The sequence below is a fragment of the Malaya genurostris genome, chromosome 3 (genome assembly GCF_030247185.1).
Source record: "Malaya genurostris strain Urasoe2022 chromosome 3, Malgen_1.1, whole genome shotgun sequence".
Lineage (NCBI taxonomy): Eukaryota > Metazoa > Arthropoda > Insecta > Diptera > Culicidae > Malaya > Malaya genurostris.
In genome coordinates this window covers 234,350,877-234,376,200 of record NC_080572.1, presented here as the reverse complement: position 1 = coordinate 234,376,200, position 25,324 = coordinate 234,350,877, and the positions used below count along the sequence as shown (strand labels likewise).

Genomic DNA, 25,324 nt, shown 5'->3' with positions numbered 1-25,324 from the left:
CCAATGTCGTTTTCGTTTAAAAAAAACTGAAACCGACCCAGGGCAGTTACCTCAAACAAACACTTTTCACGAAACTGTGTTGGGTTCGCGCTTAGCAACGGGGGTGTGAGCCAAGTTCGAAACTAACTTGAATTTTAGTTCAATATCATTAAAACTAGATTCGGAACTGGTCTCAAAGAAACGATTTGAATGCAGTTAGGGTTGAAACTGAGTTAGGTTTGGCGAATCAAGCGAAAATGACATTAGGCTGCTGGCAGATGAAACGCGATCAAATGTAATTAAGCTCGCACGCTCGTCTTAACGCTTCGCGTGGCGCTTGCACTCTGACAGCAATCTTAGGTTGATGTCAGAGTGAGCGCGGAACGCGATGCGAAGCGAAGCGATTCAATGCAATGTACTGTTATCGCAGCGCGTTCATTCTGACAGGTTTGCTTTGGTTTGCTTACTCTGACATCAACCTTAGATAGGTTCAGTTCGCTTTCACATCTCATCCAAGTCAGTCGATAAAACCAAACCGCTTACGTTCGGGACAGAAGAAACCAAGTACAGTATTGTGTAGTGAACAATAGAACGACCTCGAAATGAGTGAACCAAACGAACAAAAGCTACCGCCGACACGAAAGAATACAATTGTTGTTGACTTCAGGCAGTGCAACATTCGACCTTCGATACGAGAACTTGAAGGTTTGCTTAAGGATCAAATGCATCTTGACATTAAACGTGTGCATTTACTTCAATGCAATAAGATAAATAATGTTGTTTACATCCAGTTTTATAAAGAGTTGGATGCAATTCAATTCGCAAAAGACTGCACTACGTGGAGCACGATAACATTAAGTACAACATTCCAGTATATGTGGAAGATAGTGCTATAGAAATGCGTGTGCATGATCTTCCCTCAAGCGTCACTGATTCATATATTCGCAAAACTATGTTCCAATACGGAGAAATTCTCTCTATCGGAATTCTTGGAAAAATTGTTCCCCGGTATTCTAAATGGAGTACGTTTGTTACGCATGCGCCTATACATTCTTATGGGACTTTTGGTCAAGATACAAGAATTCCGTGCAAATCACTTGTTACCTATGACAATCAGATGGCCATATGTCAATATTGCCAAAAAGCTGTTTACTACAGTAAAGCCATGTGATAAACTGGACAAGGAGACAACCACACCAAAGGACAACGGTGCTTCCTTCACACCAACCCCAAGCAACCCCAGTACACCTGTGACAGTCACCAACAACAATGAAGTATCCCCTTCAACGAAACCATCCAACGTATCCTATATAGAACAAAGTACACCAGCTGCAGTTAACAGTTCAGGAATCAGAACAAATTGGCTCAAATGGCACGTTCCCCTTGATATTTGGAGATTTGTGCATTGCCATCAATTTGTTTTTAGCATCATTTTCCCGATATATAAGAAGGAAGGATTGAAAGGAAATGGTAAGGGTTGGACTAGGAGGATGGGAAAAATTGACGACACAAAAACACATAAATGCAGAAGTAAATTCTGCACCCCTAAGGGATGCTGAATAATCTGCTGAGGATCACATTTAGTGGAAGCAGAAGGAAATTCTGAACCTCTACGAGGTCCCGAACAGTCTGCTGTTAATAAAACCTCCAACCCCCGAGAGGATTTAGAGATCTTACAAAAGCGACACCATTCTCGGAAGAATGCAGAACGACTCGCAGTATGTACGAGCAGAAGTAAATTCGGTACCCCCCAAAGGATGCCAAACAATCTGCTAAACCCTATTTAAGGTGAATACAGAAGGGATTCATTCACTCCAGGAAGAACGATGAACCCTTCTGACTATAGCTCCTTACCACATTGGGTGAGAAACGAGAGAATATCCTTCAATTTTAGCTTCGCATACACAGACTCAACCATGTATGGAGAACCAAAAACCCGGATACGTAGCTGCGTCAATGCGGGACAGTTACATATCAGATGATATGAAGTACCATAATCGCATTCACACAAATCACACGAATAATACTCAGCACGTTGAATAGTAGCCATGTGATAATTGAGTTTGCAATGTCCAGTCAGAGCTCTGACCAGAATACTGCAATGATACTTGGAGAAATGCAGTAGACACTTTGACATTTTCAGATTTAAATCTGGTAGAAATGCTTTTGTCTGAGCGCAAGTTTGCAAGCTGCGCCAGTAGCTGGCATGTTTGGATGCAGCCCAAGAACGAATCTTGTGCTTTATCCAACTAGTTGAAAGTGGTAAAGCTGGTTCAGGACCAACGAAATCATTCGTTGCACCAGCTCTAGCCAACTCATCAGCCCATTCATTTCCAGTAATACAAGAATGGCCGGGTACCCATAAGAAGTAAACAGCATTTGAAATGCTGAGGTCTTCAATTTGAGTTCGACATGCGATCACTAGATTCGACCGTGAGTCATTCGAACTGAGTGCTTTTAAGGCTGCCTGACTGTCGGAACAAAAATAAATACGTTTACCACAGATCCTCTGCTGAAGTGCCGATTGTACTCCACACAGAATTGCGTAGATTTCTGCTTGGAACACAGTACAGTATCTACCAAGTGAATGAGACTGCTCAGCCTCATTTCACGACAGTAGACACCAGCACCAGCACGACCATTCAACAGAGAACCGTCCGTATAACAAACTATGTGTTCATCAAGTTGTCGTTCCAGACAACCAGACAACCATTCCTGACGAAGAGGATAGCTCACATTGAATGTTTTGAAAGGAAAACTGCATGTGAGAGTTAGGTCACTAGGAGCGAGTAAATACTCATCCCACGTAACCATTTGAGACCACAAGCGAGTGTGACTGGTAGCATAATCTAATGGGTTACTGTTCCAAAGCCCTGTAACCCTAAGACGGTATGCACAAGCTTCTTGTTTTAGGAACACATCTAGTGGTTTAATACACAGTAGCGCCTCTAGAGCAGCATTAGGAGTTGTCGTGAATGCTCCTGTCATCGCCATTAGGACCATCCTTTGGAGATGATTTAGCTTTGACTGAACTGTCGCGACTTCTCCTATCTGCCACCATACAAGACATCCATATGCTAAAATTGGTCTAACAATAGTTGTGTAGATCCAATCAATGTATCTGGGTTTGAGTCCCCATGATTTTCCAAAAGCTCGTCTGCATTGGCCGAAAGCCATGCAAGCTCTTTCAATCCTGAAGTCAATGTGAGCAGACCAATTCAGTTTTGAGTCAAGAATAACCCCGACGTATTTAACTTGATCGACCACAGTGACCTCTGAACCAAAGAACTGCAACGGACGAGCTCCTGTAATTATCCTACGATGAGTGAAAAGCACCATTGATGTTTTGCCCGGATTTACAGATAATCCAACCTGACAACACCATTGTTCAACAGATCGCAGGGCTTGCTGCATTAAATCATAGAGAGTATTAATGCTTATACCGGTCATCAATATATGATAATCGTCGGCAAAACCATAAGTCGGAAATCCAAGGTTATTAAGTTTCCTTAACAAACCATCAGCGACTAGGTTCCATAAAAGTGGGGATAGTACACCACCTTGAGGACACCCACAGACACTCAGCTTTCTAATCTCTGCTTGCCGAAGCGATGAACAAAGAAGTCGATTGCTAAGCATTGCGTGTATCCAGTAAGGGAAAAACCCAAGATATTCCGTTCACGACTGCAATGTTTAACCTCCTGCAGACATTCAGCCATCGGCACGGAAATACCCCTTGACTTAGGAGTTCCTATTTTTGTGGCCTTTTACGACATGGAACAGGAAACCAGTGGATCAATTCTTGGTAAAAAATAATTCCGCCGGATGCCACACGGCTTACCTGTTTGGTGGACTTATACCACCGGACAGGTGGACCGTAGCGTTATTCTTAGCCAGTTGGGAAACCGCTACCGACACTACACGGCTATCTAGGCTGCTCAGAGAGGGAAGTTGACATTGATGGTCAACTTCCATGGATGGCCGAGCAGCCGGAGTGATAAACTGGACAAGGAGACAACCACACCAAAGGACAACGGTGCTTCCTTCACACCAACCCCAAGCAACCCCAGTACACCTATGACAGTCACCAACAACAATGAAGTATCCCCTTCAACGAAACCATCCAACGTATCCTCTATAGAACAAAGTACACCAGCTGCAGTTAACAGTTACCCTCCAACCAACCAAAAACTGCAGCCAATGTACAACAAGGCGCATCTACAGCAACTCTCAACGAGTCCAAGACTACGATCAACAAGGAAAACGAAAAGAAAACGGAAATTACATACAACACCGACGATGAAGCAATGATGAGATAAGCCGCGGACGAAGTAACCCCCGATACTTGTTGGATGGAAATGGATACTCATCTCTCCCTAGAAAAAGGGTGACAACGAGATCCAATAACAAAAAAAAATTTTAAGTAACAAAACTGTAAGCCAATCGGCCAAGTAAGGGCCAGAATAAAAATTTTATTATAAAAAAAAACGGAAGTCGCCATCTTGAATTTCAGAACGACCTCAAACATTGTTTTTTGACATCTACTCATCAATTCCGTTCCGAAAATACCCATATTTCAAGGAATATCAATCAACCGGAAGTCGCCATATTGGATTTCCAAAATACTTCAACCACCATTTTCCGGAATCTACTCTTTAAACCCGTTCCAAAAATATACATATTGTAGTAGTTTCCATGGAATATAAATGAGTCGGAAATTGCTTTCTATGTACGCCAAAACCTCTTTTTACGAAGTAGGTTCGTAAAAAAAGATTACGTTATTTGGGATTTGGTTCGTAAAAAGAGTTACGTAAAAAGAGGTATCGTATAAAAAGTGTTCGTAAACGGAGGTTTTGGTGTACTGATTTCGGGATAATTGTTAATAACCGATCAGTTCAGCGAAAGCTCGGCAAAAGGATGCAGTTTGCCGAAAAACCAACAAATCTACTAAACGAATCTCGGAAAACATAATACACTGAGGTCTTTTTTCATGCGGTCTTTTTTTTTGCGGTTTTTTTACGCGACTTTGTTTATGCGAATTTTCAGAGCTATGCGGTTTTATTATGCGAAGTTTCAGAGTTATGCGTTTTTTTATGCGAATTTTCTGAGTTATGCGGTTTCCCTTCTGCGGTTTTTTTTATGCGAGGTTTCAGAGTTATGCGGTTTTTTTTATGCGAAGTTTCAGAGTTATGCGGTTTTTTTATGCGGTACGTAAATTCGCATAAAAAAGACTTCAGTGTATTGATTAATTAGCAATCATCAAAATTGTGTCTTGCCGATCCGATCCATCTCGGCATTTTAGTTTACCGAGCTCAAAAATTGGTTTTAAGCGTGTACACATGTAAATAGAATTTCTCAGTAAAAATCAATCAATGAATCATGAATCAATGGATCATCAGTAATCGTACGTAAAAAGAATTTTTCTTTATAATTGTATGAAATAAGTATCTTAAAAGCTTAGATGGGGAAAGGGAATGATTGGCTAATGTTTAATTTTATCCAGCATACAAAAAACGAAAAGCAAACTCCAAAAGAAAATATCCCGGCCGTAAATAATTGTTTCTAACGCTCATTAACGTTTCTACCTGAAAATATGAAGATATTTATAAGCATATGCAAAGTACATAGTAATAAATTTCACTTATCTTTTCACTAAAATAAAAAATCTGTTTCCTTCGCACAATTTGTATATTTCCCAGCTCCACGAGCAATGGCCAAATGATGCTTTGCAAAACCGAAAAGAGAAATTAGATGACAAGGTTTCGGTAAAAGCTAACTCACTGTTCAAAATCTCGGCAAATTGATTTGCTTTCATTCACAATTTCATCATTATTTTTATATGGATATATCATTATTTTTATATGCAGAAGCAAAATATTTTCAATCCAAAATCATTTTGTTATGAACCTCTCGTGGTGGTCGGCAATAGTCGGCGATATGAAAAAAAAAAAATGAGAAGCTCTGTCTCAATACATTCGTTCGGCAGTGCCTACTTAATGCGTACCTAGAAGCAGAAGACAAGCCGCTTAGAATTAGTGCTTTTTTTTAAACGCGCATGGGCATAAAAGCACCTGTAAGAACTGATTTGAACACTACGATCGACCTTCGGCTCTCTCTGGCCGCACGCGAACAGGAAAGCTAGCGTATTTCGTCATCCTCAACCGCAAGTGGCGCACTTATCGGCCAATTTCGCAAAATGAACACATCTGATGTCGGGCAACCACCCGGTGCGATGTGTGCAAACCTTTGCCATCGCCTCCAGCGCCGACCCGGAACGGTATAATGAACTTGGTCGGTCAATGATCAAGATTAGCGCTCTGCCGAAAGTAGTAAAAATTACTTTTTCCTAATAAACGACGAACCCGTTATCTGCTCGGTACGGACTTGGCAAAACTTGGGATCGTTTCTTTTTTTTCGGTTCGCATAGAAAAGTTGCGTTTCTACGGTTTTGACCTTTCAGCATGGCATCCGCACTGTCAGTAGTCAGTCTCTCACTGAAAAAGAATTTCAAAGCAAACTACTGCGACGATGTACGTCGTCGCTGATGATGAAATATGCTCAATTTACTCTGATGGTGGGTGAAGGTATGTAAATTACACAGCTTTTGAGGTGAGTTGCATTGACGATTTTTGGTGCCTTCGGTCATTATGTCTACGTTGCGAGGTCATCGGTTGTGTGCTGTAATGTTATGAACTCGGTGTGGCGGACTGCAAGCTTCGACATAAATCAAAACTGATTGAGGTATAATTTTTCACCGAAAAAACCTAAAGCTTCAATGTGAATTTCGGAACACAGTAAACAGGAAAACAATTATCTTGTGACACAGATGGTCACGATTCGAAGAATTTACAAAAAAGAAATAATACGCTTTGAATCTGTAAATTCAGTTTATATTTATTGTTTATAGTGAGATATGAGTTTTGTTGTCGGTATCGGTTTTTCTTCCATTCGACGAAAGCTCTACGTTTTCTTCGTAGTAGATATCTGAAACGAAAAATTGCACACGGTTAGGGTCGATATACATCTTCACGTCTTTGGCCACTAAAATACCTGATTTCTTTTCAAACAATTGTTTCTGCAGATTGGAAAGTGGAATTTCTATTCCTAAGCAAAGAAGTAACCCAAGAATATATGACAAAACGAGAGTTGATGATGTCGAGACAAGCTAAACAGAGTGTAGAATATAAAATCACAATACCAAATAATCACTCAACTGAGTGTTTCACTTACGATTCGAACATCGCTGACGAAAATCGGCTGTCGTATGTTGCCGAGCGTTGCACGTATGACAAACAAATGACAAAGATATACTGCGAAAGTGATCTTTCCAAGTGGTCGGAAAATTGGATTATTCAGCAGTCGTTTGAAAAACCCTGGAACGAATGTTTCGTGAACTAGAGTAGTTGATTTGCGACGATCGAATACTTACAACCCACTCCAAATGCAAGTCCCACGCACATAACGCCGAATGTTAAACCCCACAGGTTTTTGGAGACTGCAGCATAGCAAGCAATCCAAATGGCAGGCTTCTGGAAATCGTACGCATAAAAGATGTACGCGGATAGCAGTAGCATAATGCCTATCGGTAGCGAACAGTACCAGGCCAGCAGAAACAACTGAGAAGACCGCAAAAAAAAACAGAATATGACAAAGCATTAGGGCATGTTCAGGAGAGTTCTAGTTCTAGATGCATAATTTATGTCAGTTACAAAATTTAAATCTAGATTTTATCACAAGTAAAACTGGCAGCCCCAGCAGTGTTTTACTCGTGTTTCAAATATACAAAAAAAATAGAACGGCATCGTAGACCAGTTTTAAATTTGACAGAAGAACTGGTCGAATAAATAAAACTAGAACGGCTTGCTGGGGACACGTTTGTTTCAGTTTCTGTTATATTATAGAACTTCCATATAGAACTTTTAACTGCTGAATTTGCTCTTAGGGCATGGTCAGGATTGTTCTAGTTCTAGATCCTAGAGATAATTTATGTCAGTTATAAAATTCAAATCTGGACATTATAACAAGAAAAACTGACAGCCCCAGCAGCGTTTTACTCGTGTTTCAAAAATACAAAAAATAGAACGGCGGGGTATACCAGTTTTAAATTTGACAGTAGACCTGTTCGAATAAATAAAACTAAAACGGCTTGCTGGAGATATGTTAGTTCTAGTTTCAGTTCTCTTATAGATCTCGCATATAAAACTTCCAGCTACTGAATTTGCTCTTAGATCTCTGCGTTACTATTTCCCGATTTGATTTTCATATTAGTAAATCGAGGCACACTGTGATTAAAATGCTAAAAGTTTGATTTAGACGAGACACATCAGCTTTCGTTCATATCGATGGAACATCACCGTTTCGTTTAAATTTGTTCCGAGTATTTTTATAGAGACCGTTCATTAATCACGTAGACTAAAATTTGGAACTTTTTACCCTCCCTTTGTCTTCCCTAGTAATTTTTAAACTTTTAGAATTTTTTAGCTATATCGTTTATTTTTCCCCGTTCTTTACATGGAAAGTCGTTCACCGGGTGCACAGTGGTTTGAATCGACAAAAACGTGAACTTAATTCTCTAGCTGTTAAACAGTTGATCCGATATGCATAGTTCCTTTGGAGAACTCATTCATAAAAATATACCTCGTGATTTCATCACAATAAAAAATGTGCAAAGCCTACTACGATAAAAGTTCATTTCAACAACTTTTTTCTCTTAAGGTCGGAGGACACAGGGCCACGTGTTGAGTTTTAAATCGACCACGTGGCTCGCTCAATTCCCTTTGCGCATCGTATTTCTCTTGTATTCTCTCGTATATGAGCAAACTGTACCGGGTTGCCAGCATACATTTTATTATTTTGGTGAGAAGTTTTATCACATTAATCTATCGTATGGGTTGGACATTACATGGATTCCAATGAACAATGAAAAAATATTCAACTTTCACAAAGATTGAATGTCTGTATGTTTGGCAGCCTTGTCGAGCCAATTTTATTTCTCTCTCCTGTTTCAGAATGCTATCAGGAAACCAAAGCGAAAAAAAAGTGGTGTATTCATTGAAACTGACTTTGTTTCACAGAATATGTTTTTATGTACTAATCGCATCTAAACTAAATTATCTAGACTTTGTCACGGTAGATTTATGATACAAGCCTTCAAAGCCAAGATATTCCATGAACAAGTAGAGGTATGCATTTCCGAGCGTTCCAATTTTCAGCAGTTCTTCAGTAAGAAAAAAAATACAACATGACCGCTAAACTCAATGAATCATTCTGTAAATTTCACAGAATATTCTCAACTAAATTTCGAAGACATTGTCAGGTGGGTTTTTATATATTCTGCACCGTTTCCAAGAAAATTTAATTTGAAACGGGAAAATAGCAAAAAACCTACCACTTTATGATACAAGCCTTCAAAGCCGAGATATTCCATGAACAAGTAGAGGTATGCATTTCCGAGCGTTCCAATTTTCAGCAGTTCTTCAGTAAGAAAAAAAATACAACATGACCGCTAAACTCAATGAATCATTCTGTAAATTTCACAGAATATTCTCAACTAAATTTCGAAGACATTGTCAGGTGGGTTTTTATATATTCTGCACCGTTTCCAAGAAAATTTATTTGAAACGGGAAAATAGCAAAAAACCTACCACTTTACGGTAGTGTCCTCAGCCCTTAAGAGATGTCTTCTACAAAGTTTTAGAACTTCTAACGAGAAAAAGCTTTGCCGAAGAAGCTATAGGTGTAACGCAAAAAGTTTCTGATATATGAAGCATTTTAGTTTGACACCACTTAAAATCTTTTTTTTGTACATAAATTATTTTCAGTGTCTACTATGTTCGAGACAATTACTAAAAATGTAAAATTACACAATTTTGTTGAAGACTGTGCCCGGTTTGGCCTTTTCCCTGAATAGTTATTTAACATTTAAACTTTTATATACACTAACTTTAACTACTAATAGGAAGCATAATCGCAGACCAAAAGGCACATACATATACTTTTTGGAAAGCTTAAATCAAGTTATATAAAGTTACGAAGTGTGTAGGGTGGCCCTTTTTAAATTGTGTGAATGAGACAACAAAATATAGAGAACTTTTTTGACCATTTTCTTAGGAAAAACGTACATTAATAAAATTGTTTATCTTCATATCACGCGTTTTTGTGATATCAACCGATAAGTTACCTTTAAGCAACAACTTTTGAAAGAAATTGAAGTCGAGGTATAAAAAATAGAGCATTAGTTTTAACACCAGACGAAAGAGAAGACTTTTCACTATAGCTTACTATTATGACTTACTCTCAGCGAGTACCGAGTCTTTCGAAATTCCTCTTCAAAGTGAATGTTGATAGGTGTCTTAATGATCGTTATCACAAAAAAAAATCCCGATATTACCGACTTCAGTAGAAAATGTAATAGAATTGCAGTAAGACAACAGATTAGTTACAAATTCCCTAAAACCAAACAAACTTGTTTTTGTTGGTTATTATTCTTAATTCTTAGTCTGTGCACGTTTTTATACTCAAGTTCAGGCATTTCTCTTTTTAAAAAATGTCTAGACTTATAATTTACATAATTTGATTTGATACTTTACCGTGTACGCCAGTATGTAACGTTGAACCACTCACGCATTTCATTGTTATATTATCATCGACCAAATGCTTCAGCATTCGTATTATCAACCAACTCTTTTGTGTTTTTAAAAATAATATGCAGCGCTGCTCTCACCAACACCATATTTGGAGCAGGAAATTCAATATAAAGTTACTTCACTGTGCTTTATTTTTCAATATACTGTAGAAGTAAAACCAATCGTCAATATAAATAAACGGTCATATTCATTGAAATTAATGTATTCCAATTTAGTTTTACATCGAGAATGGGTTTGAATCGAATTTTTTATTCAACTGATGTCCATTTCATAGTACTATTTACTTAGAAATCGAGTGAATTTCATTATTTTTTTCAGTGTATGGCTTAATTCATAAGAACGCATTTCGTAGAATGACATGATTTTACAAAAAGGATTTAGCCTTTCAAGCAGGCTACACTTACACATATCAACAGATAAAAATTAATCTCAGAATACTTAAATTTAAACGATGTTTTTATGCGTACTGGTTGGTAATGGTGTAAGATATCATCCTTGAAATGAATTGGATTGGAATTAAAAGATTGGATAAGGAATATTCTATTAAAAGAATAAGTAAAACTTGTCGAAATTTAATGAGAACGTTAACCTGCTTCTTGAGTTTGATCAATTGCATACAAGAATGCATCATGAAATTATATTCAATCATAACACCATTGCACCAAAGCTATACTAACGACCGATTCCAATTTTTGAATATTTCCTACAAACCTTTATTTGATAAACCAAAAATAGTCGTTTTAGTAAATGTTTTTGCTAAGAAAATTGTCAAAAAAGCTCTCTATATTTTGTTGTCTCATTCACACAATTTAAAAAGGTCACCCTACACACTTCGTAACTTTATATTACTTGATTTGAGCTTTCCAAAAAGTATATGTATGTGCCTTTTGGTCTGCGGCCCTGCTTCCTATTAGTAGTTAAAGTTAGTATATATAAAAGTTTAAATGTTAAATAACTATTCAGGGAAAATGCCAAACCGTGCACAGTTTACAACAAAATTGTGTAATTTTACGTTTTTAGTAATTGTCTCGAACATAGCAGACACTGAAAATGATTGCGAAAAAAGTTATGTACAAAAAATTGATTTTAGGTGGTTTCAAACGAGAATGCTTCATATATCCGAAACTTTTTGCGTTAGACCTATAGCCTCTTCGGCAAAGGTTTTTCTCGTTAGAAGTTCTAAAACTTTGTAGAAGACATCGTTTTCTTATCTCTTAAGGGAAAAAAGTTGTTGAAATGAACTTTCATCGTAGTAGGCTTTACACATTTTTTATTGTGAATGAGTTGTGGTGTATTTTTGTGAATGAGTTCTCCAGAGGAACTATGTATATCGAATCAACGGTTTAACAGCTAGAGAATTAAGTTCACGTCAATTCATACCACTGTGGGGTGGTGCCATGAGCAGTGGTGGTATATTGCGAACCGAACGCCGATGCTTCTGCAAATTTACTCAAAAATGTTCATCGAGCGTAAGCGTACGATAGGTTCGAAAACTATTCCCTCGGTTAATGCGAAGGTGTTCTGTGCTCGTTGTTTGGCGAAGCAATATGTTTCGAACCATTCGGTTGGCGGATCATCGGCGAGGGTGGAGTAAACTGCGTTCGATACGATGCTTTGTTGATTTCAGTTCACGCAATCTGATTTTGAAATTATCAATGCATACGTGATCAGCACAAAATAAAAATTGTTTTGCTCGATTGATAAATCGATCAATAGCAATATAAACGGTATTATTTTGGACGGGGCTACCACGTTTGGCATAAAGCCGTTTGGCATAATGGTCATTTGGCATAACGACATTTGGCATAATGGTTATTTGGCATAATGGTTTTTGGCATAATGGTCATTTGGCATAACAGTCATTTGGCATAACAGATGAACGTGCTGCTTAATAGAAATTGTTCTAATTTACTGCAATTTTGAAAGGTACGCCTCATCGTTTTTAATGACCTGCTGTCCGACCTCGCTTCCGCTCGTTCGAACTTAAATAAGGGATAGCTCCTAGCTTTGGGTAATCCGGGCAAACGCCCGCAACTGTCCTAGGACCTGAATCAGCAGAATATTGTCCTAGCACTAAGTGAGTTGCTTGTATAAAATGATGGTGTGCTATTAACTACAGAAATTTAAATATAAAAAATATGTAGGAATGCTATTTCACCTAATATTATCGAAATATTTGGACCGAATATAAAATTCACATATTTCGTTAGAGTTTTCCTTACACAACATCACTCGATCGAAACGCAAACGAAAATTTACAAATCCAATTATTGTTATGACAAATGGCATTATACCAAAGACTATTATGCCAAAAGACCATTATGCCAAATAGCGTTATGCCAACCGGTATTATGCCAAACGGTATTATGCCAAATGACCTTATGCCAAACGGGCCGCCCCCATTTTGGACATTATTAGTACGCGTAGGGTGGATATGGATAATAGTAATTTTTTTATCTTTTGCAAATTTTATGGTTTTTGGTTATGGAATCAATAACAATTAGAATTAAACAATTTGGAACATTTCCAGCGAGCGTATGGTGGCTCAATACGCAAAATTTGTAAACTTTTTGACTATAATTTGGACAATTTCAGTGAACGTGGCTGAATAAGATAAAAAGATTTTTTTTTACTTTTGCTAATTCGATGTTTAATAAATTGGTGAATCAATAGCAAATAAAATTGAGTAATTTCAGGCATAAGTAAAAAAACCTTTGAACATTCTCTGCCACCATAAAGTGTTTCTATTTGAAAACAAACTAATACCAATCCGATGATCTGTTGATTGTTGGATCAATAGCTGTTCGAATTGAATAATTTCGGGCATTTTCGGTGCGTTGTGAATATTTTGCCATTGCTGATTCCATGTTTCATTTAACAGTAAATAAATAACAATTACAAATTATTAATTTTTGACATTTTCAGGGACCAAAGGGTGGTTCTACCTGTAAAATTGTAAAATTTTTGACTAATGTCAATTCGATGCTCTATTGAATGATGAATCAATAGCAGTTCAAATGAGATTTTCAGCGATCGTGGGGGGTTTAATTTAAAAAATTTGAAAATATTTTGATTTCTGCTATTTTAGTGTTCAATTGATGAGCGAATCGGTAGCAGGTAGAATTGGATGATTTTGGACGTTTTTAGAGAGTGGTTTAGGGCGGTTCAATATGAAAAATGGTGAGCATTTTGACTTTTGTCTGTTCGATGCTATATTCACTAGTGCATTAATTGAAATTAAAGTTTGTTAATCTTAAATATTCTCAGCGAGCGCTAGATGGCCTAATATAGAAAATTGTAGTTTTTATACTATTTCCAATTCCATGCCAGTTGTGGTGAGGTGGAAACCGAACACCGATTCTTTGTACTTATTTGTTCAGAATTTTTTCCCTAGCAAAAATATGCAAAAGCTTTTCTTTCGGTTTACGGTAATGTTCGCTTGCTGTTCGGCGAAGCAATTTGTTCCAAACCACTCAGTTTGCAGACCATCGTAGAAGATCAGTTGAGATTCGATGACGTGTCTACCTACAGCGGTCATTTTTTATGCGGTTTTTTTTAATGAAATTTTTCAGAGTTATGTGGTTTTTTTATGCCAATTTTCAGATTTATGCGGTTTTTTATGCGATTTTTTCAGAGTTATGGATGTTTTGTTGGTTTTTCATGCGAATTTTTAAAGTCATGTGATTTTTTAAACAAATTATCAGTCTATAACTTTTTAAGTGATTTTCTGAATAATTCTTTTTTTTTATGCGAATTTTCAGAGTTTTGCGGTTTTTTTCATGCGAAGTTTCAGAGTAATGCGGTTTTGCGGTTTTTTATGCGAATTTTCAAAGATATGCGGTTTTTTTATGCGATACGTCAACTCGCATAAAAAGACTTCAGTGTACAGCTTCCAATTGGCCAAAACAATTCACAATTTCTCATATAAAGTTGGTTTACCACCGAACAAAATGCTTAAAATTCTAATTGTCCAATTGCTATCAATTAACCATTGAATTAGCAAAAGGTAAAATTTTCTCATATTTTTATATTAGGCCACTCTACGCCTACTGAAAATGTCCAAAATTATCCTATTCGAATTTAATTCATTTACCAATCAATAAAGCATCGTATCTGCAAATTCAAATACTAACATTTTTCAAATAGGACCATGCTACGCTCGCTGGAAATGTCCAACATGATCCAATTGCAACTGCTATTGACTCACCAACTAATAGAACATTGAATCGACAATAATCAAAATTTTCCAAATAGCACCGCCCTACGGTCGTCGAAAATGTCCAACATTGTTAAATTTTAATTGCTTTTGATTCAATAATCAATAAAACATCAAATTAGTAAGAATCTAAATATTTACAAATTTGCATATTGTGAGAAAATGTTAAAAATTATTCAATTCGGTCTGCTATTTGGCATAAGCTCGATGGGAATTTGTCCCGGGTTGGCGGTTCAATGCATAGGGCGCTATTCTCACAAACCAGTTGTCCTATGTTCAAGCCACGACCTGGAAGGATTCGTAGTGTCAGTAGAATCGTAGCACAAGCCATGCATTGGTTCTGTACACTCTGAATCGGCTGCGAAGTCTGTTGAAACAGAAGGTCAAATTCCACTACAGGAATGTAATACCAAGACTAATAGGCTCGATGGAAATAAGGTCATTTGGCATAACAGTCATTTTGCATAGCAGTCTTTTGGTATAAAATTTACAAATCTTTGGTATTGCGGTAGGCGTTTGACATAACTGATCAACATGCTGATCGTTTTGATAGTTTTTGATAACCTGCTGTTCGACCTATCTCCGAGTCATCTACGTCGAACAGAATATTGTGCCAGCACTGAGTGAGTTGCTTATATAAAATGATAGTAAGCTATTTACTATAGAGTTTCCAAAAATATTAATGCTATTTCACCTGAAACACAAACGAAATTTCACATTAGATCAAAATGTTACGAGTCTAATAATTATTATGACAAATGGCATTATGCCAAATGACCATTACGCCAACTAGTCATTATACCAAATAACTATTATGCCAAATGACTATTATGCCAAATGGCTTTATACCATACGGCGGTATGCCAAACGGTTTTATGTCATATGATTTAAAAAAACTTGGGCTCGTTTGAAAGCTAGCTATAATGATATGTGTGATGTATGCGACGAAACGCGTTTTTTTTAATCCACATTTTTTCAGGAAGTCTCGTTTGACATAAGGTTATTTGGCGTAATTCCGTTTGGCATAACGCCGTTTGACATAATGGTTATTTGGCATAATGGTCATTTGGTGTAATGCCATTTGTCATAATAATAGTTGGACTTTAATCTAATGTAAAATTTTGTTTGAGTTTCCATCGAGTGATGCTTTGCAAGAAAAACTCAAATGAAATGTGTGAATTTCATATTCGGTCCAAATAATTCGATAATATTAGGTGAATTAGATTTTATTTTCAGATTCAAAATTCTGTAGTAAATAGCACACTATCATTTTAAATAAGCAACTCACTTAGTGCTAGTACAATATTCTGTTCGTCATAGATGATTAATGTCGAGACGGCCGAGGGCCGCGAATGCACCGTCGGGAGCGCTGGCCGCTGCTGAGGGCAGCGTCTCCGCAGAAATCACCTCTGTCTAGTTGCGGGCGTTTGCCTGGATTAGCCAAAGGTCATTAGAAACGATGAGGCGTAGCCACATTAGACCTTTCAAAATCGCAGTAATTTATACAAATAATATTAAGCAGCCTGTTGATTTGTGATGCCAAATAACCATTATGCCAAACGGCGTTATGTCAGAAGGCGTTATGCCAAACGACTTTATACAAAACCTGGTAGCCCCGATCAAGTTCAAATGTAATACTTTTGGTTTCTAGAATGTTGTCGAATGTGCGACGTAAGCGTTGAGTCACGCTTTTCTACTTCACTAACCGGAACAATCTGAATGAATTTGTATTGAAAATCAGTTCAAATCCGTATCAGTAAATTAAATATGCAGTCATATTCATAGAAAAATTAATTCATTTCAATTTAGTTTTAAGTCGATGCTGGTTTTCAGAAGAATTTTGTATTCAACTGATGTTCTTTTTATAGTACTATTGATTTACATGCCGTGTAATATTTCATTTTTTTACACCACTGATATTTGAATATTGCAATATATTGAACCAGCTGAATTAAATATTGAATTAGCTGAAGTTATATTGCAGTAAAGTTAATTCAATCAAATATTGAAATAGCTGAAATTATATTGAAATCTGGATCTGACTTCCGGTTCCGAAATAATAGGTTTTTTTAATCTGAAAATCGAAAATAATCGCTGAAGTCTGAATCTGAATAATTTGGTGGCTGCTCCAGCGACTTGAATTTCAATTAATAGGATTTAGCCGTCGTAATGTGATCAGCTGTGAGAAAACACGCCACACGTCTGTTGAATGGTCGTGCTTGTGCTGATGTCTACTGTCGTGAAATGAGGCTAGAGCAGGCTCATTCACTTGGTAGATACTGTACTGTGTTCCAAGCAGAAATCTACGCGATTTTCTGTGGAATACAATCGGCACTTCAGCAAAGAATCTGTGGTAAACGAATTTATTTTTGTTCCGACAGTCAGGCAGCTTTAAAAGCACTCAGTTCGAATGATTCACGGTCGAATCTAGTGATCGCTTGTCAAACAGAAATTGAAGACCTCAGCATTTCAAATGCTGTTTACTTCTTATGGGTACCCGGTCATTTTGTTATTACTGGGCTGATGAGTTGGCTAGAGCTGGTGCACTGAATAATTTCGTTGGTCCTGAACCAGCTTTACCCCTCTCAAATAGTTGGATAAAGCACAAGATTTGTTCTTGGGCTGCATCCAAACATGCCAGCAACTGGCGCAGCTTGAAAACTTGCGCTAAGGCAAAAATATATTTTCACCAGATTTGAATCTGAAAATGTCAAAGTGTCTACTGCATTTTTCCAAGCATCATTGCAGTATTCTGGTCAGAGCTCTAACTGGACATTGCAAACTCAATTATCACATGGCTACTATTCAGCGTACTGAGTAGTCCCGCATTGACGCAACTACGTATCCGGGTTTTTGGTTCTCCATACATGGTTGAGTCTGTGTATGAGGAGCTAAAATTAAAGGATATTCTATCATTTTCGCACCGTCGGCACCGGGAAAAACTCGGCGAGGAATATCGGTGGCAACCAAATGGATTTTATGCTGGATCCGGCATTTCAATACATGCACACGCCGGCAGCTCAGTCATCGCCAGTCAGTGAGGAAAAAAACGTCCCGGAATAGTGCGAATAGACTTTGAAAGTGAACAAAATTTTGAGCACTAATCGTTTGGCAAAAAACTTTGTTGACAATAATTGTAGACTACTGTTCAATTGATTTACCACTTGGCACAGATCTGTACAAATTTGTATCGTCACCCAACCCAGAAATTTCGAACAACTGAGATCCCTGGGCATCAGTTGAGGTCGTAATTTATGTTACAATTGAAACAGAAAATAGTTTCATTCTAGTTGTTGGATTTACCTTACTCTTCCGGACATCGAAATCAGCATACTTCAGCTTACGATACGTCAAACCGGCAATTATTCCGGCCAAGTAGCTGCCATAATTCGTATGCATCGGAATGTACATCTTGCGATAGTTCTCATCGTACCAAAGAACGTACTTCAATGCTCTGAAATAATAAAAAAAAACGCGGAAACGAAGACACCATTAGAAATATCGCTATAAATCTATAAGGGAAATGACAATGAAACAAACAAAAAAACAAAATCACTATTTACTCCGGCCGTATCATGACCACCCCTTCGAAGTGATTGAAATACGCAACTAGGGCTGGTGAAATGTAAGCGAAAGCGATGGCAATGACCATGGTGGGTCTGCGCAGTTTGGGGAAACGTCGGACGAAAGCGAGCAGCACAAGGCCAAGGATGAACAGCTGGAAGTCGGTTGCGAGATACCATCCCTGCTGTAGACACTGCAAACGAAAGAGTGATGTGAGTAAATGATGTCGGCATTATGTCGTTAGGGTTTGTTGTTTTTGTTGTTGTTTTCCGTTGTTGTTTTTGTTATCGATGTTGGAAGATGCTTACCGGCTCATCGACGGTGAAGTAGTTGTTTGCGAAGAGCAAATTCGCCCACCAATTGTTTCTGCAGAAGGTCCGTTCCGTTTCCGCTACTCGCTTCCAAACCGGTCCGTCTTGAAGTTTGTACAACCAGGTTGCGTCCAGTAGAATCACGAACGCGTACAGTGGCGCTAATCTGAGAATTCATGAACATGAACGCACAACACGCTCTGATTAGTCGTCCACTTCATGCGTCTCGTTTTTATTGGTTTCAGTCAAATCGTGAAAATGTATTCATATTCATATTCATATTTATGCCAATAGTTTTGTCACTTTGATTTGTGACTATGACTATGCCTACATAAAAACTTATAAGAAAAAACCCAGTTTCTGAGCTTTAAGAAGAAGGAAGTCGAAACTCGCGTATTGAAATCATATCCCAACGATACAATCACTTGCAAGATGACATTCTCATTTATGTTTTCGTCTTACCTCTGCTCTCAAGTAATACAACACATGAAAATAGATAAAGAAATTTAAATATTTCTACGAAAAATTAACAATTTAAAGTGCTTTCAGAGCTAATCAGAAGTAATTGTATGGATTTTTCAAATACGAAAGGTTTTTATTTGATTTAAATTTACATTTTACATCAATGAAATTACAAACCATTTGGAGATCGAGGAATGAATTTTCGTCCCGTTATTTCCCTTTTTGCCTTTCTCAGATAGAAAGGCTATGCAAACACTGTGGAAACCGACTTTTGTCGTGAATACGACTTACTTCACTATGGGGCACCTTTTCAAAATTAGCCATATGGAAGAATGGGTAGAACTCAATCGTGAATATCTCGACTTGTATCTATGGCAGGAACATAATTCTTTCACTATTTCATCAAAAATATGATCAGAAATTTAGGATAATATTTTGAACAGTGTGAGATAACCACAAACAGCTCAAAAATAAAGTTTTCTCAAAATTTGAAAACAACGAGGAAAACTCTTTACTTTCGCTTGGGTTTTTCGCGCAAGGACGACGATTTTGAGGTAGTCAGGCACATATCTTCAACTGAACGTTATAAAAGGGGAACCGTGGTCGAAAATCGATCATTGCTTCTTGTGCGTTGGATGGAAACAGACGTCAGGGCGAGAGGACGCATCCAAACAGCGACATCGGAGAGCGCACCTTCTGCGTGGGTAAAAACCTCAGCCGCTCAGGTCGTAGTTCTCATTTGTCTTCCGGTCGTCAAGGCGAGAAGACGCATTAAACAAGTTTCGCATCATTTGGCACTGCGAGCGGATGTGTTGCGGTTTGTTCGCAAAGCTAGTTTTAATTCAAGCAAGAACGATTGAATCAGCTGCTGGTCGTTTGCATTGGAGAGAAAGAAAACGAGAAACGAAAAGTGGACAACATTATATAAAATCAGCCGTTCTAATGGCTCTAAATGTTATCTTAAGAACTATTAAGATTACTTCTTTGCAAATCGAAGGTAAAAATAATCAGTTTAGTGAAAATCAAAAATAATATGATTTGCCTCGTGCACTTTTCACTGTGCGAAAATCGTTCGAGAAAAACGTTCCGAACTGTGCTAAATATTGTAGAAAATTCCACAATTTGGTCCTTCTAAAAGGCAGAAATGAGTCCTGTACAGCGTCTTGATAGTTTCTTTCAATGAAATATGCAAATTCGAAATGAGATAATCGACGTCAAAAAGCGTTTAAAATTCTAGTAGTGAAAAGAAGAAAAGTTTCGCAATTCACATAACCGATCAACTATCAATTCGTGCCAGTTTTATTCGTATTCGACTCAGCTCGACGACACGATGTCTGTGTGTGTGTATGTATGTAAAAAAATATGCACTCACTTTTCAGAGATGGCTGAAGCGATTTTCACGAACTAAGATTCAAATAAAAGGTCCCATGGTCCCATTCAAATAAAAGGTCTCATGGTCCCATTTCATCTCGATCCGACCTCCGATTCCGGAGATATAGGCTGATATATACTCAAAAAATGGAAAAAATATGCATTCACTTTCTTCCGAGATGGCTGAACCGATGATTTTCACAAACTAAGATTCAAATAAAAGGTCTTATAGTCCCAGAGTCTGCTGTTGAATTTCATTTGGATCCGACTTCCGGTTCCAGAGTTACATGGTAATATGTGAAAATTAGAGAAAAAGTGCGCACTCAATTTTCTCTGAAACGGCTCCACCGATTATCACAAATGAAAGATCTTATAGTTCTCTAAAAATTTGTACAACAGTTTTATCCGGATCTGACTTCCGGTTCCGGAACTAAAGCGTGATGAATGGAAAATTATCAATTTCATCAGTATTTTTTCACGAACGATGGTCAAAAATAGGTACAAATCCCATAAAACTGTCTGATGAATTCCTCTAGTTTGCAGAGCTTGTTAGTTTGTGGGCATAAAAACTTCATTCGGCACTACTGGTCCCCCCCTTTTTCCCGTTCCGAAAGCACCGGAAGTAGTGATCTGAATTTTAAATTTCATCCGGATCCAACCTCCGGTTCCGCAATCCGGGATCCGCAGTTACAGGGCGATGAGTGTCAAAGTTCTCAAATCGCCATATAGAATGACAATAGGTACAACACGTGCAATACGTGCAACGTGGATGGAGAAAACACAACACGAACGATAAAATTCCATTCGACTCAGCTCGATGAGATTGGGAAATGTATATATGTGTGTGTATATGCGAGCACCTTTAACGAAGTTTTTCCCTCTTAATTTTCTTCAAGGTGACTGAATCAATATCACCAAAATTAGGCTCGTTTGAAAGCTACTATTGAGCCATTGATCAAGTTCGAAGATCATATGGTTATCTCTTCTGATATGTACTGGCATAAGTTACGTAACCTTTAATTTTTCTTGTAAATGACTGAACCGATTTCAACAAAGTTAGGCTCGTTAGTAAACTACTGTTGATTCATTAAACAGGTTTAAAGTTCAAATGGCTGTCACTTACGGTTCCGGTGATATAATGGCACAAGTGACGTAAACGTCAAAACTCATTCACGCTCGTTTTTCTTGTACAGGGTGTCCCACGAAATATGTCGAATTTAAAAATGCAATATTAAAAAAGCGGTTTGATAGATTTGAATAATTATACATTTATTCGAAAGATTGATTAATGAAATTTATTTATGAAAAATGTTTTCTTTCAACAGGACGGCGCTACGTACCACACAGACAAAGAAACAATCGATGTTCGGCGAGCAATCTTAGAAAATCGAATAATCAGCAGAAAAGGTGATATGGATTGGCCTCCGAGAATCTGCGATTATTTTCTTTTGGGAGCGGTTAAAGATAAATGTTACGCCAACCATCCAGAAACAATTGTAGACAAAATTCAAGTTGCTGATGATGACATACGGTCAGAAACAATTTGAAATGTACTCAAAAATTGGGTGGATCGTATTGGCTACTGCCAAGCCGGCCGAGGGTATCATTTGAACGAAATTATTTTTAATAAATTTTTCATTAATCAACCTTTCAAATAAATGTATAGTCATTGAAATCTATCGAACCGATTTTGTTTATTATTGCATTTTTAAATTCGAAATTTTTCGTGGGACACCCTGTATATGGATTAACCGATATCATAAATTTTATTGTATTCTGATCCTCGGCCCTTGACCTACTACTAGAAATGGCAGTGCAAAAGTAAGTCATATATTGCTTTGTATATTTTGGTCGAATTATGTGTTAATAGCTATATGTTGTGAAAAAACGTTAGCAGATACTATAAAAAAATTATATCTATAAAAGAATCCAAATAATATGTAAAACAATGTAAAATGTGATGATTTGTGTGTACCAATTTCAATCAATTTCGTTTAGAAAAGATTCCTCACAGTGGTTTTTCGTTTCTCATAATCTTTAACACATAATATAATGGAACTGATGATATCAGTTCATTTGATTCACATTTCTAAACCACCGGCTTATAACGGGTTAAATAAATCGTGAGCAACAGAATTTTTTAAAACTGTTTACAGGCATACCTTAAATATCGATAGAGTATACTCGCAAAAAAGTCTTTCGTCGTAAATGATTTCTTTTTCTCGCTGTAATCCGCGAATTGCACTGCCAACAGAAATCCGCTGATTGTGAAATAGGTCTGTATCACCGTGAGACCGTTGAAAAGCAGCATGGTAATCATCCTGCGATAGTTCTTTACATCGAGCCACAGGGATAGGGTTGGTATTTTCCATGAAAAACGGGACTTTATTAGCGAACGTTATAAATCATTTTGCTTCTAATTGATGGCACAATATAAGGTACTTGTCTGGCTCAGCCGACCCCCATTATTATACTTACAAATTCAACATATTCCGGATTGTGGAGAGGAAAAATGCAGTTAAATACCATGCAGTGGCCGGCGATCACTAGATACATTACAAGAAATCGAGCGCCCTGGAGAAAACGAAGATCTTTGCTCAGTGTTGATCGTCGTTTCGCTGTCAGAATTTGCCAGTTCCGTGGAAGCGAGAATGCCACTAGTTTTTGGGTCACTGAAACATGAAAATGTGGTCAAATATGATGGTATACAAACCTCTTGTAACACACTTACACCCTCTTTGCACAGGTTTCCGATAATAATCTCTACTGGTCGTATCGAAAACATGTTTCTTTTTGAGTCTGTAATCGTAGAATGAGGAAAGGCTGATCAGCAGAATGATCGAACCAAGAACCACTAGGAAGATAGCATCCAGAAAATCTATGGCCCAAACGAAAAGCTCAATAGAGTAATCAGAATTTTATGTTTTTAAGTTCGGACTCACCTACCGATTCCTGTTCGCGATTTGTCACGCAGTACTCCACCATTGAATGGCCCATGATCGAGAATTGACGTTTGAGTTCGAAATTTACACACTGATTTGCCAACTTCCTGTACTTCTGGCGCCACTGCAATGCTTGCCGAAAAGTATTCGGATCGAACGTTATCTCGCTGGATTCGTTGAAACCGGGCAAATAGTATTTCATCTGCGTTCCCCGGTCGTACTTTGCCATCATTTTGCTGCACCAGTTCATGCAGAGCCCACGTTGCAGCCGGTCATGGCGGAAGCTTCGTTTGGAATCGTTGGAAAATTTCTGCGCGCAATAGGCAGATGAAATTCGTGAAATGAAAATTCACTGTCCGAAGTGTACACAGAATCAAACAATATACCAACCTGAATCAGTGGCCAGATCGTAGCCGTGGAATTCGGCTTAATTGTGGTGTCCACAAGACAGTATACCGCTTTGACATCAAACTCCCGCATACACTGATCGTAGTCATCGTATTTGTACATTTTTGGCAGCTGGTAGTATTCGGTCACTTCCGTAATAAAATGTGAAAATTATTCTTCAATAATATGGTTACTTCGCTATGTTGCAATACGTTCCATAAAATATACAAATATCTAGAATCTCATAAGCTTTGTATCTTACTCATAGAGATGGTTAAGCGTTAAATAAGTTGTATCGCCACCTGAAGCGACAAAGTGAAAAGGGGAAAAATTCTTTTTAACTAGGTTCAAAACTGTTCCAATTTGTGGGTCATATTTGTTGCTGGTCATACGAACCAATTACGGCTATTCCGGTTCTCAAAACTAGATTTCGGAAGTATTGGAAGTAGTGGCCTAAAAATTGCAAAAAGTACTCACTCACTTTTCTTCAAGATGGCCAAATCGATTTTCACAAACTTATAGATTCACAGGATAAGGTCTTACCATGGATTCGTTGTGGATAATACTTTCGATTTCGGAACTGTACGGTGTTTTGATTTGTAGATTTTGCTAAATTAAATTAAAACAAACTTTTCTGTTTATATTTAATGACTTGTTGTTTTTAGAACTCTACACTAAAATTTATAATAGTATGAGTAATATGAGAAAGGTAACATTACATCACTAGGTTTGACAAAATCTGTACCAGTTGTCCTTGTAAACAAAATATGTTTTGAAAAATTAATTACACACATAGGGTAACGGCTCCCTATTTCATCTGAGCTCCTATTTCCATCTCATCCCTTCACCTCATTACTTTGAACATGAATAATATTTTAAGGTCTACCTGAACCAAACTGTGAAATGTTTTAAAATGATTATAAAAGCTATTGTCATACTTTCCTATTGAAAGAAATGGTTTTAAGTTCTTCGGTTATCGTTTTTTTTTCATTTCAAATAAACTCACTTTTCAATTTGGGACACATTTTCGTCTCAAGATTTACAGTTCGTCATGTTTCTGATTATCTACTAATCGATTCGTCTCAAAACATGATCACTTTTTCGCACAATTACACTACCATTGAATGCTGGATGACTTCATAATTAGTAATGTTCACTTGTTACTTGTTTAATTAACGATTTAATACTTCAAAAACTACCCGACAAACAATAAAAGTCTTTAGAAATATGAGGTGAAAGTTTTTCACTTAGTTCACTTGATTGCGCTTTGTTTTCATCTCATTTGGTTTCGCAAAGTTGCCAAGTTATCTCATAATGTTACAAAACAAAAATTGTTTTTCTTCTTCTAAATCTCATCAAAAAGTATGTTTTTTGGTATCCGTGACATTAGTTTAATTATATTATTGATATTAATATTTCAATAAAACTGTTTTGGCTTCGAATATT

At 37.4% G+C, this 25,324-nt stretch overlaps 1 protein-coding gene across 1 annotated transcript in view; it reads right to left on the bottom strand.

Moving 5' to 3' along the window:
• Positions 1-6,880: 6,880 nt before the first annotated feature.
• The window catches only part of LOC131438915 (nose resistant to fluoxetine protein 6-like), a 30,079-nt gene continuing 11,635 nt past the window's right edge, over positions 6,881-25,324 (bottom strand). The window contains exons 2-13 of the mRNA XM_058609310.1: positions 23,882-24,027; positions 23,492-23,801; positions 23,281-23,427; positions 23,028-23,221; positions 22,712-22,881; positions 18,714-18,882; positions 18,405-18,598; positions 18,145-18,295; positions 7,409-7,595; positions 7,210-7,352; positions 7,030-7,144; positions 6,881-6,963 (exon numbers count right to left, since the gene is read on the bottom strand). Coding sequence (XP_058465293.1) covers positions 6,881-6,963; positions 7,030-7,144; positions 7,210-7,352; positions 7,409-7,595; positions 18,145-18,295; positions 18,405-18,598; positions 18,714-18,882; positions 22,712-22,881; positions 23,028-23,221; positions 23,281-23,427; positions 23,492-23,801; positions 23,882-24,027 — 2,009 coding nt within the window. The remainder of the gene's footprint in view (positions 6,964-7,029; positions 7,145-7,209; positions 7,353-7,408; positions 7,596-18,144; positions 18,296-18,404; positions 18,599-18,713; positions 18,883-22,711; positions 22,882-23,027; positions 23,222-23,280; positions 23,428-23,491; positions 23,802-23,881; positions 24,028-25,324) is intronic.